The sequence below is a fragment of the Chaetodon trifascialis genome, chromosome 14 (genome assembly GCF_039877785.1).
Source record: "Chaetodon trifascialis isolate fChaTrf1 chromosome 14, fChaTrf1.hap1, whole genome shotgun sequence".
NCBI lineage: Eukaryota > Metazoa > Chordata > Actinopteri > Chaetodontiformes > Chaetodontidae > Chaetodon > Chaetodon trifascialis.
Genome location: NC_092069.1, coordinates 1602478 through 1617510, shown reverse-complemented (window position 1 = coordinate 1617510; position 15033 = coordinate 1602478). Strand labels below are relative to the sequence as shown.

The 15033-nt window shown below is 41.1% G+C and overlaps 2 protein-coding genes across 4 annotated transcripts in view; one reads left to right on the top strand and one right to left on the bottom strand.

Annotated features, from left to right (window-relative positions):
• trappc12 (trafficking protein particle complex subunit 12) overlaps positions 1-2486 on the bottom strand; it is a 58960-nt gene extending 56474 nt beyond the window's left edge. The window contains exons 1-2 of one of the 3 annotated variants that reach the window (XM_070979304.1): positions 2431-2486; positions 620-1939 (exon numbers count right to left, since the gene is read on the bottom strand). In XM_070979304.1, the coding sequence (XP_070835405.1) occupies positions 620-1930 (1311 nt within the window). In that variant the 5' untranslated portion in view covers positions 1931-1939; positions 2431-2486. Of the gene's footprint in view, positions 1-619; positions 1940-2284 lie in introns of all 3 variants that reach the window. The other 2 variants (XM_070979305.1, XM_070979306.1) reach the window with 2 other exon arrangements.
• Positions 2487-2503: 17 nt separating this feature from the next.
• Positions 2504-15033, top strand: part of eipr1 (EARP complex and GARP complex interacting protein 1) — a 155429-nt gene continuing 142899 nt past the window's right edge. The window contains exons 1-3 of the mRNA XM_070979313.1: positions 2504-2809; positions 3055-3138; positions 13165-13297. Of these exons, the coding sequence (XP_070835414.1) occupies positions 2768-2809; positions 3055-3138; positions 13165-13297 (259 nt within the window). The 5' untranslated portion in view covers positions 2504-2767. The remainder of the gene's footprint in view (positions 2810-3054; positions 3139-13164; positions 13298-15033) is intronic.

Sequence of the window (15033 nt, the reverse complement as noted above, 5' to 3'; positions counted from 1 at the left end):
TCCTGAAAATTGGCTCTTAATTAATTAATTAATTAATTAATTAATTGATTGGTGAGTAGACCATCACCCAGAAAATTAGCTGGCTACAATTTCAATCATTGATATGGCTGATTAATAAAAGAAAAATGGCAAAATAGGTTTGAGCTTCTTAGTAGTGCAGACTTGATGCTTTTCTGTGTTTTATCTAAATATAAATCATATAGTTGTTGGTTTTCTATGGGTGGTAGGAGCAAACAAAGCATCTGAAAGTGTCGCCATGGACTCTCAACATCTGAGATGAGCATTTTGGCTAAAGGCATTCACATCAACAATGCTCATTGGGAATGATGGAAGCAAAAAAAACCCCAAAAACTTGAGTCTGTTTTTGTCTGTAATTGGTTACCAAACTTTTGAAGGTATGGCTTCTTTTGTCTGAGGATTGTTTTGGAAGACCTCCAGAGACAGATAAATTCATTGCTTTACTGTTTTTTGCAGACTGTGTAGTAAAGTGAACAGTGAACAGTGAGGACATATTTCACTGTTTTGAATGGCATACTGTAAGATGAGAAATTTGCTCCCAGCTCTTTCTAAAGACACATGTTATGTAATAAACATTTGACTGTCTAAGTACGTGCTCTACCTGCAGGTTGTCAAACTTGAGTCCAGGCATGGTGAGTCTGTTGGTCTCTACATAGGCAGAGTTATAGTGCTGGGTGGCCACAGATATCAAAACCTTTCTGGTCTCCTCAGATGGCAGCCAGGCATCATGGCGCCTGTCAACCTCACTCAGGCTCAGTGCTGTTGCAAATGGGTCATCGTTGCCCAAGAACACAGCCTGGAGCTGGTTGAAGGGCTGCGGTTGAGTAGCTGGGGCAATGGCTTGAGATGGAGCTGAGACTACTTGGAGTGGATTTGGTTGGGGCTTGGTGGTGGATTCAGCTGGGGCATGACCAAAGACTGAGCTAGGGGTGGGAGCACCAGAGTCAAAAGTTCCTCCAGGGGTGGAGATGGAAGAGGAGGTGGAAGAGAGCTGGTGATCAGGGGTGGGGGCTATGGGCACTGGGCTGGGGCCAGGAGGGATCTCAGCATTTGGGTTTGAAACAGAGATAAAGGAGAAGGGAGCCGTAAAGGAATCAAAGAAGTCGGAGGCTGGGTTGGCCTGTCCATTGTCGGTGAAGAACTTACTGAGGCTTGGGCTGGGCTGGCACACAAGGGGGGCCATCAACTTGCTAGGGGTTACTGCCTCAGTGCTTCCTCCACCACTCCCCATGCTAAAACTGGGGGACTTGATGAGGGTGGGCTGGAACCCGTCAGGCACTAGAGACTTTTGCTGTGTGCCCTGGCTGAATATGGTGCACACTGGCACAGTCTCGTCTTTTGGGCTTGTCCCTTTAGCTTCTTGTAGTGCTGGTTCCAGTCTTTTAAGCCCAGATGGGCTCACACCTTGAAGTGAAACACAGGCTGTGACTTGCTCTTGTGCAGCTGTCTGCTCTTTTATGTTGTCTTCAATTTTTTCCTCAGGACCACCTTTTTGCTTTTCCTCCACTGAAACTTTAACCTCAGTTGTGTCCTGTCCAATTTCACTTCGGTCCTCTTTTTCACCTGGTGTTTCTAGTGATTTCTCCCCCTCCACTACTCCATCAAGAAAGGAGTCAATGGGAGCTACATCTTCCTCTTCACTGTTATTAGGCGAGTCAGAAATCATGACGCTCTCCATCATTTGGTCATTGAGCCTGTCCATGAGGCTCTCTGAAGGTGTAGCGCTGCTGTTTTCATGAGGAGTGGCAAACTCCCCACCAAGGTCAATGCTGTCTTCCTGGGGAACACTATTGTCTCTGGAAAGGGTCTGAGTTGGGGTAGGCTCTGGAGGGTCTGGGGCTTCCTTGGTTATATCTTCCACTGTGATGTCCAAGGTTACTGGCCGCTGAGCAGGAGCCTCCCCACAATCCATCTTACTGCCCTTGACAATTTAACACAGCAAAAAAATGACAATAACCCTTTAACGTAATGTAACGTATCAGGGAATGACCAATATTCTATGTTTCACAACACTGTAACGTTATGTAATCTTTCTTTGACACTTCCCGTCATTGTAAGCAAACGCCATTTTTGTTAGCTCTTATCATCAGGTCTGAAGTACAGCAAAAGAGAACGAGTCAGTCTCTCGTCTTTTATTCGTGCACTAAGTCTGGTCACGAAAGAACGGCTTCCCGAGATATCGGAGGATTGTTGTCTGTTTAGTAAGATACTCGTTGATGTGTTGCTAATCCTACATTAGCCGTTTGGCTATCATAAGCTAACGTACCTGAACAGTTGGTTGCAAATGTCAAACGCATTCTTCACTAATAGCTGTCCACACTTTAAAAAGCACAGAACATACTACCCGGTTATCCATGTCACTACGCAATGACAGACAACAAAACTGACACACAAATGCGATTGCTTTCTTACCTTACTGCAGACTGACAGATACAACGCTAGTGCGCGTGCGCACCTCTAACTACATGTACGGCGTTCTAGAGCTGACAATTTTCATGGCGCCATTTATTTTGGTATTCTTGACTTCATCCACGTACTCTTAGAAGCCCATTCAACGTTGCACGACGGTTGTTACGTATTTTAGTCGTACGCGTATTTTACTTTATATTTTTTCCAGTTACTAAATCGCGGAAGTGTATTTATGTTGTGTTTTGGGCTGTGCGTAACACAAAGAATATTTTGATCTGTCGCAAGAGGACCGTTTTTTTTTAAAGATTACAAAGCTCTTACTTTTTGAAACAACTGCAAAATGGAGGACGACGCTCCTGTTATTTATGGTCTCGAATTTCAGGTACACTTTGCTGTAGCACTGTCACATCATTCATAACTCATTACCTGTGTGCGAGTGAAAGCTAAGTGTTATATTCTAAATGTCTTATTAGCAGCACTTTGTGATTCTGGTCTATGTAATTCTGTCCGGAATGTATCACTATACTAATCATTTGTTTCTATATTCGATTTTATTCTATACCCGAAAACGTGTTCATGTTAATGTGTAAAGTCAGTGTAGTCGAGTTTTTTGGATCTATTTTTCAGGCACGAGCACTTACTGCCCAAACAGCTGAAAGTGATGCCGTTCGTTTCCTTGTGGGCACACAGTCACTCAAATTCGACAACCAGGTAAGAAAAGCAGTTCAGATGTCTCATATCATTTAAAGCCAGATGGAAAGGAAGTCGTCCATAAGTGTAGACGACAAGCATCTCCTGTTCTGCTCATTTAGTACATAATAGTAGTTTGTGTCCCCATACATTTAAATAAATAAATAAATAAATAAATAAATAAATACATACATACATACATACATACATAAATAAATGGATTGTGCACATATCCTGCTACTGCATGCTCTTTCTTATTGGAAGATATGTGATGCTGCATCTGCTAGGCTCAACAATTCTATTATAAAAGACCATATCATAACATTTTATTTACACTTGTGGGTCAAACACAGCTAAACAGAAAATGCAAACAGAAATGAAATACAAATATTCCTTTTAATTTAAATGAATTAGCATTTTAGCATTTTTAGATTCCATTCAAAAGATATAGAAGAATGTGTATGTAAGATATCAATATTTCAGAAATTTTGTTAAACTAAACAAACAGAAATTAGCTCAAGATCCATTTACTAGCCTCCTGCAGAGCTTTCAGCCACAACTAATGGTCTTCGTCAGTGGGTGGAGTTTGCTTTCAGTTTGCTTTTGATTGATGTTTCCAAGGTCATATGGTCTCAAGTAAAAAAGTTGGCCAAAGTAGGGATTATGTGTTGAAAGCTGCATTTCAAAAATCTGTAGTTTCAAGCAGCTGCAGATGATTCTGTTCATTTTCTCAGTAGTATAACATGTAGCATAACGTGGCAAGAGAGTAATTGAGATTGGATGACATTGTCACAAATAACGGTCCCTCTCTGTCGGAGGCTGTTACAACTCCAAATTGATTTAGAACTAGATACTAGAAACTAGATAAAGAATATAAGGAGTTACTTTGTTTGGTATTTCAAACCTTTATTGTCAAATATGGAAGCTTAAATGTAACATACGGGAGAGCACTGGCCAAAATAACATACCAGCCTGGAGTAGAAGTAAAATCACAGTTCTAAATAAACTTTCTAAAAAAAAAAAAAAAGAAAGAAAAAAAGAAATTTCCTATCAACACAAAGAAGCAGTAGAAAAGAGAATGTAACAAAAATGCCACTCACAGGGCCTCCTCACAAGGAATTAAAGGTACTTGTTGAAGATACAAAGGAAAAGGTAAAGGTAACTTATAATAATAAATGGATTAACTGAAATTGAACAGCAGAATCACTAGATTTCTGACATTAACCTAATGACTGACAACAACATACAAAGGAGCTTCTTCTAGGTCCTGAAAAAATAGCTGACAACACGCTGAGTGAACGCAGCACAAATGGCCAAGAGGCTTAGAAGACCAGCGTTGTGTTTGAATACTTTTTTTTTTGCTTAGTGAGGTTTTTTTGCTTAGTAAAGTTCTTAACTGACTAATTAAATATCTAAGCAGCAGCCATGATAAGAGCTGTTTTCTCCAAATGCTAAGGAATGGTGCTTCAATGCTTCCTTATGTATCTCCTTTAGCATAGGATACACTAGGCCATCCTTTATGAAAACAAAGGAGATAATGCTGTCCTCAGTTCCTTGCAGTGGCAACATTTAATGTGATGCACCACTCAGCCATTCATGACAACAATCAAAATGTCACATTACTTATCCACAGCCTGTAACAACTTCAAACAACCTTTCAAGTTGGTTCTTCAACTATTGTGTGCATAGACTTATAATCAGATATTAATATTAGCCCATTAATTGTGAGGATTTCCTACTTATATCTGTTTGTATTATTGTTGATTGAATATCTTACTTGGACTTAACAAGCAGGTTGAAAATCAGAATGAAAAAAGATGTCATCTTAGAATTTAGGAGGTGTCATGGGCATTTTTGAAAAGAGACTCTCCTGAATGATTAATCAAAAAGTAGTTGTTAATTTTAGCCCCAAATGAATCAGTTGTTTATTACAAAATGTCAGAATATAGTATACAAATTGACCATCACAATAAAACCGAAACAAAAGCAGCAAATCTTTTTGAGAAGTTTGGAACATTTGAGAAGTTGGAACCAGCAAATAGCCATTTTTGCTTGATGAATGACATAAATTTATAAAGGGCTGCAATAATAAGTATTCATTATGGATTATTAAATTCAGTTAATCTGGTGTTTTGCTTGCTTAAGTGTTTGATCTATAAAACATCAGGTGACAGTGAAAAGTGCCAGCGTCAACTGACTAATTGCTTCATCATCTGCAAGATAGTGGCAACCTAAATAAGCTTTTGTATCTGTTGTATTTGCATCTGTGTTATGGATGTGCATTTATCTATGATTTTTCTTTATGTGTTTGAGTATTAGTGAGGGTTTTGTGGTGTGAGTTTTATTGGGTTGGGTATAAAGAGGGGTTAGATATAATTAGGAGAGAGAGAGAGACAGAGACAGAGAGAGTATGATTTCTTATTACACACTGTCAGTAACTTAATTTACCCTTCTTCAGACTTTCCTATACTGTGACATGCCCAAAGAGCACAAACACAAAAAACAGAGAGGCAATTTTTCAATAGTAGTTTAAACAATTGTTAGATTTATGTAGTATTGAAGGTGCTGGTTGCTCATTTATCGATTGATTTGATTGCTCAAGGCCATTAAATGCCACTGGTAAGTAGTGTGCAAAGTAGGAATGCACAATCCCACTTTATCTCACTAAAAATATGAATAATACTAATTGAGATACTGGTTTATATTTAATGTGGATACATTTGAAGATGAAGTCAGTGCACCCTGTTTTTGTGATGGTGTAACAGCCGGCTTAAGTGGCACTTTGATCATATTATCATAAGAAGAAGAAGAAGAGAAGAAGAAACGTACTTTTATTACCACATCACACAGTTAGTTGCACACTACAAATTGAAATTATTTTCTCCGCGTTTAACCCATCTTTGGTCCGTCCTTCCTCCGCGGCAGACCAGGAGCGGTGGGCTGCCAGCCGACAGCGGTGCCCGGGGACCCAACTCTCTTCGTCACCGTTGGTCAGGTGGTGATCTTCTTGCATGTTTTTAGTGGGGGTATATTTTATTGAGGATACCCTAGGTGAACATGGGGAGAACATGCAAACTCCACACAGAAATTGACATATTTTGTCATTTTGGTGATTTTGCAAAGAGCAAATGAAATACAGGAAGCAAATGTGCAGTAATAAGTGGTAAATGGACTATAGTTGTATAGTGTTTTTCTAGTCTGAAGGCTCAAACAACTCAAGTCTGCATTCACCCATTCACATCACACATTTATACGGCAGCTAAACCACCTGCTCATTACGAGCCTTAGCATCTAGCATTTAGCATCTAACCAGAAGTGCAAATAGTCATAATATCCAAAATATAAGTATATACAAGTAGTGCAATTGGCATGAGGTATAAACAGTATGAGGTCTGTGCAGGTAGTGTGTTCTGGCAATTTTGTACTAAAAAGCACAAAGTCGTTCGTTGTCTCTCTGAGAGTCATCAGAACAATGTCAGCTCAATAGGTACATCATAATGTGTTGTACAAAAGGTTCACTTAATCAGTACATAATAACATACGTGGTGTCATGGTCAGCAGATTATGACACACCCACTTAGCTAGTAAGAATTCCAATTACCAGTGCAAATTGTGCAAGTTGTGCAAGCTGCTGGGGGACAGAGTTCAGCAGGGTAACAACTCTAGGAAAGAACCTGTTCCTGTGCCTGCTGGTCTGGGAATGGAGGCTCCTGAACCTCCTGCAAGATGGGAGGGGGGCAAACAGACCATGGTTGGGGTTGGGGTTGGAGCTGTCTCTGCTGATGCTGCGTGCCCTTCTTAGACACCGCTTGCGCTGGAGGTCATCGATGGCAGCTGGGCACCAGTGATGTACTGGGCAGTAGAGTTGGGCGGTATCCAAATTTTGATACCGTCAAACTTTCCCCGCATTTTCCCTCGGTATACGGTATTACCGTGACTAATTAAAAATCACTTCGCAGGGCAGCGTGACATGCGCGCAGTTCAGACGGTCAATGCTCACGCAAAGAAGCACCAGTCCTAACTTGTAGCATACCAGAATGACGGGGAGAAACTTAGTTAAAAGCCTCTACCAAGCATTAGCACCCAAACGAAACATAATTCATACCCCATGAAATATGTGCAATATGTGTTATTATATGCGCATGTAACGAAAGCACGAAAACAGCGCACGTCAAAGGCACTGCATCTGCTGATTTCACCACTTCATGCAGACCGCAAAAGCCCGGTATCATATGAAAGCAGAGAGTCTGGTGATCACGAAGATGTCTGCCTCCACACTGTGCGACGGAAACTCGGCAAGCTAGCAGCCAAAGAGTAGCAGAAAAAAAACTTCGCTAAATTATAAAGTATGTCTTACCTTTGCTTTTTTGTGGTCAAAAGTTATATTTCAGCCCGAAAAAACGTTGCTAATGTCTCCTCCTATGATTCTGCGTTAGTTTGAGATCAATCACGAAGGTCCTGCTTGTTTACATAAAAAGGAGGGGGTTTCTCGAATGGAGGGAGAGCTCTTCATGCGATAACCTATCTCTGGGGTTACTTCCTTCTGGATCGTCATTGGTGTTTCTATGGTGAATGTGGACGGGTCGCTGAGCTATTGATCGGCGTAACTACGCAGTTAGTTTCACCGCTCCATCCCATGAAAGAGCTGAGCGCTCACAGAGGACTCTGCTGAGCAGCCCGAAGTGTTATTTTACTGTTTTATTTGCATTTCGTCCTTTTACAAGAACTAAGAACAATAGCAAGCAGAAAAAAGGCTGAAAAAGTGTTTTCAACAGAGGAGTTTCTCCGTGTGCTTGGATGAGATAATGGTACTCTGCCCAGACGCGCCCATATGAGCGCCTGGACATACCTGTGTTAAAACATCTGTAAACCTGCTCAGGTTCTTTTTGTAGATTGTGCCTTTGCACGGTCACCTTTTTCTCGAGTAAAAATTCAACCACATTGAATGGAGTGGACTTCATTTTTGTCATGACGATGCTACAATTATGCTAGACCCCTATAGACCTATATGCGCAGCATTTTTTAATGACGGTAATGAAACTGATACCGTTGCTATTTTTAGATACTGCGGGATACCTTATTACCGGATTACCGCCCAATCCTACTGGGCAGTTTTCACCACCATTGCAGGGCCTTCCGCTCAGAGGCTGTAAAGCTGCTGTACCATACTAACAGGCAGTTGGTCAGGATGCGATGGTGCAGCAGGTATGCTGTCAGGGCCAGCAGCCTTATGTTCATCCTGCTGAGTGCAGAAAGCACGTCATAAGTGGAGAGTGTGAGGGGCTGTTAATCTGGGTTGGGGGCAGTTTTGGTGACTGGTTGTTTGCTGTCCCGGTCGAAGCGAGCATAGAAGTTGTTGAGCTCATCAGGGAGGGAGACATTGCTGGTTGGTGGGGCTGTCTTTTTTGGCTGATAGTCTGTGATGGCCTGGATGCCCTGCCACATGCAGCTGGGGTCAGTGTTGTTGTGGAAGTGCTCCTCAATCTGTAGTTTGTGAGCGTGTTTAGCTTCCCTGATGCCCCTCTTCAGGTTAGCTCTGGGTGAGCTCTAGGCTATTGTGTTGCCAGATCTGAGGGCGAGTCGCATTCCTTTAGTAGGAGGCGGACCTTACTGTTCATCAAAGGCTTCTGGTTGGAGAACGTTCTTATCTGTTTGTGGGTGGTGACGTTGTCAACACGTGTTGATGTAATCCAGAACGGAGGAGGCTTATGAGTCATTGTCTATAAATCCTGTCCAGCATGGTCCGGGTGGTGAACAAACTCCAGTCTGTGTGTTGGAACTGGTGCTGGAGTGTGGTGTCTGCTCCCTCTGGCCTATTTAAGCAGTCCTCATTGACGGCTTCACACATCTGATGAGTGGTGTGTACTTGGGGAGTGGGAACAATGAGAGGTAATCATACTGTCCCAAGGTGGGGGAGGGGGCAGGCTTTGTAAGCCTCAGAAATGTTTGTATAAATATGATCCAGGGTTTTGTCTCCTCTGGTGGGGGTGAAGACATTCTGGTGAAATTTGTGGAGAACAGTCCTCAGGTTGGAGTGGTTGAAGTCTCCAGCAACAATAAAGGCTTACGGATAGGTGGATGACTGCTCTACCTCCTGAGCCACAGCCGCCCCAGAATAATGCTTAAAATGTAAATAAACTATTCTGATTAAACACTCTCCAACCAGTGGATGCGCTTAAACTGGCATCAAAAAATAATGTTTAATGCGGTGAAATCAGGAATCCTGATAAATCAATCTCCATTTATTAATAAATTAGTATGATTGATTCTCCCAGTATCTGTTAGCCACAGCTGCTTTTTCCTGTAAGTCAGCAATCCTATAAATGCCCTCAGGTCATTTTTTATTATTTGTTTATATCATCATTGTACTAATTAACTGTGTAAAAAGATGCCATCTTTCTTTGGCTATAGATTTGTGATGCAGTGTGTTCACATGCTGCTCTGCACCATCAAGAAAACAACATGATTTCGTGGAGAAGCAGATTCTCCATTGTAGTCAAATGTTACTGTGATTTGCTCAGCTGTTTCCGTATGATGAGACCAGTAATTTGACTGGCTGAGAGTATATTTATTAATCACCAGTCTAGTTCATATTCACCTACACTGAGCCCATTTGTGCAGCTGCACATACCAAAATAACAGGTGCGCTTGGAGATGCACTGTATCAAAATTCATTCAAGGACTCAGTATATTTCAAATAGGTGCTTCAGCAAGGGCGTGTCGAACAACAGTGTACGAAGCCCCTTTTCAATTTACATTTTTTGTAACTTATTGAAAACAGACAATTGTCTCACCCCCTTTCTACACCAAATGGCTAGGTGTGTGTCTTCCATCACTTTTCATGTGCACCACTGATTGTTCTACTGTGAATGCCTTCAAGGATAGATTGTCCTATATTGTGCACTGTTGTCGTCATTTGTATGATTAATTGTATTAATTAACATTACAACGACAAGTAAAAGACACAGACTTCTTCTAGAGATATGCAGGAGGTAGTGGAAAGCAATCAGGAGGAGGCTATAATGGTGAGCATTCTGAACAGGTATTAAGACTTTTGCTCTTAGATGTAGTTGAATTGACACATTGCTCCACTACATCTACAGACAAACTACTTATACTAGAAAGCATGAAAATCTACACGGTATAAATTTGCTGGCCAACATTGGTCAGCTCATCGTCTAAGTTTGAACTTGCCACGTGAAAAATATTTTTTCGATTGACATTTCAGCACTGCTAGCTTCTGCTGTATCCATAAGCCTGCTGGCCTCTCCACCTCCTATTCAGCCAAATGCAGGGTGGAAATGTCTTGCTTAACTCGCAGAGCACCTCTCAAATCCCTCAGACACTAATAGCTGGAATGATAAATCAGAGGGTGCATTGGCATGGCATTTAAGGCTGCTAACAAGGTAAAGCACCGGAGCATGGCCCCTCTCACCCACTTGCCACTCCTCCGCCCTGCCTACTGTCATCTATGTGGCTAAAGCGCTTTAGTGGAGAGGCCCCTGAAGTGGGGGCCATGAGCCAGCTTCGTTTTATCCCTCCCTTACCCTCTCTTCCTAATTTCCCTGCTCTCCTCCTCCCTGGCTCAATTCCTCCCACCATCAGCTCATAATTAGAAGAGCTGGGCTGGGGGCCCAAGTGGCTGAAGGCTATGAGTCACTCCCCAGGACTGGAAGAATGAGGGATAAATCACCTGGGGGAGGAGGGCTGGAACTTCTCTCTCTCTCCCCTGACACCTGGGTTCATTCAGGGGGACCACATTACTAGGCCCTACAATTACCCTGTCCTACCGGCCTGAATTTATTTGTCCCGCTCCCCCACCACCATAAAATTCTAACTTTGCGTAATAATTTTTTGCTTGATGCAGTCCAACTCAAGGTTAATAGCCACCTAGCTGACTTTGAGGAGGCTGAAGGATGCTGCTGCACTGGTGCTCTTCTCCTCCCCCTCCTTACACTCCCTCCATTCATCCTCTTGTTTAGCGTGTAAAAGAAGTACAGGCAAGTGCCGAGCAGGAGTTATTGTCCATCACAACCCCATTAACAGTCCCCCAAGGTGCTGTGAGTGTCTCTCTTATGGGAGAAACCGCCATTAATTGTCTGATCAAACCTTGAGACCCTCACTGTTTTACTGCATTGTAGGCCCTGAATTGCATTCAGTTGAGGGCCCTCATAGAATAGATTTCCATCTAATGTAAAGAGCTCAGTTAGGATGAGTTTCTATGAACTTGTTATGGATAAAAGTTAAGCTTGTTTGTTGAACTTGTGTGCTGTTTAGACAGCTGTTAATTGTATTTTCAAGTGTAGCCAAGGCCTCAGCATTGCACAGGATCAAGGAAACCCATAGGTATATCTGGTGTCTTAAGGCATGTGGTAATTTAGATGTAACTGTTGAGTTCTTGTTATGCATCTTTTGTATCCTAGAAGATCGTCATGAATGTAATTAAGCTAGATTCCAGGAAAACCAAGATTGTTCAATGTAAGAAATCAGCAATGGGGCAGCTGTGGCTCAGAGCGGTAGAGTGGTCGTCCACCTATCAGAAGGTGGTTCGATCCCTGTCCTTGGCAGTCCAAATGCTGAAGTATCTTTGGGCAAGATACTGAACCCCAAAATTGCCCCCGCCAGTGTGCTTGTGTTTGATTGGCTCATAATGAGCTGGTGGCTTAGCCACTTGAATGCCTTGTGTAGACTTGTGCTGTAAAAGTGCTTTGAGTGGTCTTCAGACTAGAAAAGTCCTATATTTACCATTGACTACACTAAAATATGAGCATGAGTTAAGTCTTGATCCGACAAACACATTGACAAAACATCTTAATGAGGATTTAAATTAGGATTTTTTTGGTCAAACTACTAGTGATGACTAGTGAGTTTGATGCCTGGTATACCAATATCAAAACAATACTCAATACTTTGAGAAATAGAAAACGTGTGTAATGTATGGTCAGCTTTCTCACTAGTCAGAACAAGAGTTTTCAGTGTCAGCTTATTCATAAATGGAATTATTGCATATCCAGAATAATGTTGATACTGTGTACTTTGAGGTTGTAACATCAATTATTCAGTGAGCACTCATTTGTTGAGCTATTTTATTCAAAAGGAATGCAATAAAATGGGAAACAAATATGCTTTACAATTTACCCACAGCTTCACTGAATTATATTTAATTGCATCAGATGCTCCTACACATGTACAGGATTTGAGATTTGCTGGGTTGAAGGAAAAAATCTGTTTTAAATTGTATCTTAAAGGAATAGTGTATCATTTTGGGAAATACCCATGCTTTATTTCTGAAGAGTTACATCATGTCTGTGAGTAAATATGGAGCAAGAGTCAGAACATGATTGGTATAGCTTAGCATAAATACTCGAGGCAGAGGGAAACAGGTAGCATAGCTATTCACAAAGAAGAAGAAATATCCCTGCCATCACCTACAAAGCTAATATGTCTCTGTATACACAATGATGCCACACTTGACAACCTCATTGTGATGGTGACCCTCCAGAAAGTCACCACCTAGCTTTTCTTTGCCAAGAATGTTATAGCATGTAATTTCCTCTAAAACTATTAACTAACTATTAACTACTATAAACAATTAAAGCCCTTTCGCAGAAAAGCGGTCTTGGATAAAGCACCTAATGTAGAGTTCCTTTTAGTGTGGCCATTTATCTCTCAAAAAAGGAATGAGCTTTTTCAATTTCCTTTTTGTTGTACCTTTACCTCTGACTCCCCCAACGTCATATCCAAAACTGCCATGAATCCGCTTTGAGTTCTAACAGTGTCTTAATCATCACTTTAAAGGCCAAATCAAGATAAAAGTCTTCAGTTGTATGTAGTTGACAGGGGAAAAAAGAATCAAAGAGATGTCTGCCTTGAAATTACATTTACCGTCATATTAAAAAGATGAACCTTCTCCTTTTTCAGGGGAATCAGAGTGGATTGGAGCTTTGAACGGTGGCTGGTGTGTGTGTGGAGGAAGGTATATCATGTTTTAACTCTAGCCTCATCTTCAACCCATCTTCCTTCTCTTTGTCTCTGCTTTTCTTCCAGATCCACATCATTGACTTTGATGATGAGAATAACATCATTAATAAGAATGTCCTTCTGCACCAAGCTGGGGAGATATGGCACATTGGTGCCAGTCCTGCAGATAAGGCTGTGCTCACCACCTGCTATAACAAAAGTGAGTCCTACTGTTTCCTTCTGTCTCTGGCTTCATTCTCTGACGCTTTAGCCTACATATTTATTTTTTCTTTTTTTGTTTTTCCTTTCTATTTTTATGTATTTGTCCTTCTTTTGCATATACTTTATTTTTCTATTTTTTCTATTTCTGTTCACTCTGATAACCTCATCCAGTTTAGTTAAGAATCACATGTCATCGGCCTTTACCAGGTGATCAGTAATAGCCAGTCGTCTTCAGAGATCTGACTGTAGCAACTCACAGAACCAGTGCTAATGTGTGAACATGATAACCCTCATGAGGAGTAACAGCAGCAAATGCAAAGTCAGTGTCAAGCAGGAGAAAATCTTTGAAGGTCACATGCACATTATCTGTGCTTTTATGTAAGGCCTTCTTCTATTTGTACAATATCACAAATGGTTTTTGGTTTGCTGCACTCTATTTACAAAACACTTAGGTGCTACAGTACAGATGAAAGACGTAAAAAACCAGTTCAGTTCCAGTTATGTCTTCCAAGTCCCACTGGTCTGGCAGTGAATATTATCAACAGTCCAACTATACTCAGCGGCTCCTCTCTGTGGCATGCTGAAGATGAGTTCTTCTCTCGAACATAGTCCATGGGTTTGGTTGCCATCTTGTGTCCCATGTTTGTGTGTCATCTCCCAACACTCTAAGGTCAAACTTCAAACAGGAGATCTGTATAACAGGTCATAAAGGAAATACATGATTCTGGTGATATGAATCGAAATCAATACAGTGTTACAATTACTGTGCATCGTAATGTTGTTCAACTAGACCCACACACACTGCCTTCTTTTACATGTAATAGAACTCCACTAAGACAATGCACATTCACTTTGGTTTCCTTAATAAACTGAAAAACATAACTGCCAAGCAGTTTACCTGCAGTTTACTTCACTAAAACAGTTGTGGTTTATTTAGATATGGTCTTCATTAATTGCTAACCAGGTAGGCATTATTTTTCAGGTCATAAAAAAATCAATAAAAATAAAAATAAAATTTCTCTGCTTCACTTCTCTGCTTGTCTTCTCAGCTCTCAGCTGCTCTCTCTGCTCTGAGCTTGCGCTACATCATCAAAGCATACACTATTCACAAAAAGTTAGAGATATTCGGCTTTCAAGTGAAATTTTAGGATGAACCTAAAATACACTATAACCTTTACAGGTGACCTTAATTTGACCTTCTCTAAATTTTTCAATGCGCATGTTCAATGTTTCAATACTTTTTGCACAACCTGCTGTTCTCTAACAAGGAGCTGAATGGCAAAATTCACAATAGGTGGTCAGAATCAGATACTGGGTTGAAAGTGAAATGCTCCGAACATCCCCGCATTACATAAATGAAAACACAAAAAGGCATATAAAATCAGCACTTAGTTTATTTATGTATTGCTTTAAGTATATGCACACACCACCACCACCACATTAACCACTTTATGGTTCAGTTTTAATTTTAAGAGGCTACTGGCAAGTGAGACAGTTGGTCGGAGTGGGTGATTAAGAAAATGGATGGCAAAGATAGTAGAAATGCAGTCATTGGTGGACCATGTTCCTGCACCCCTTGGGCAGGCTTATGCTTGCTAGATTTCTAATGCTGGTTCACATCGCCTTTGCCTCCATGTGATACAATAAAATCTGTGTGGCACATTTGACAAAAAGCATAACTTTGACTGACGTATGGTTAAGCCTCCTCCGATTTGGTGAGATAGTTGCACAAAC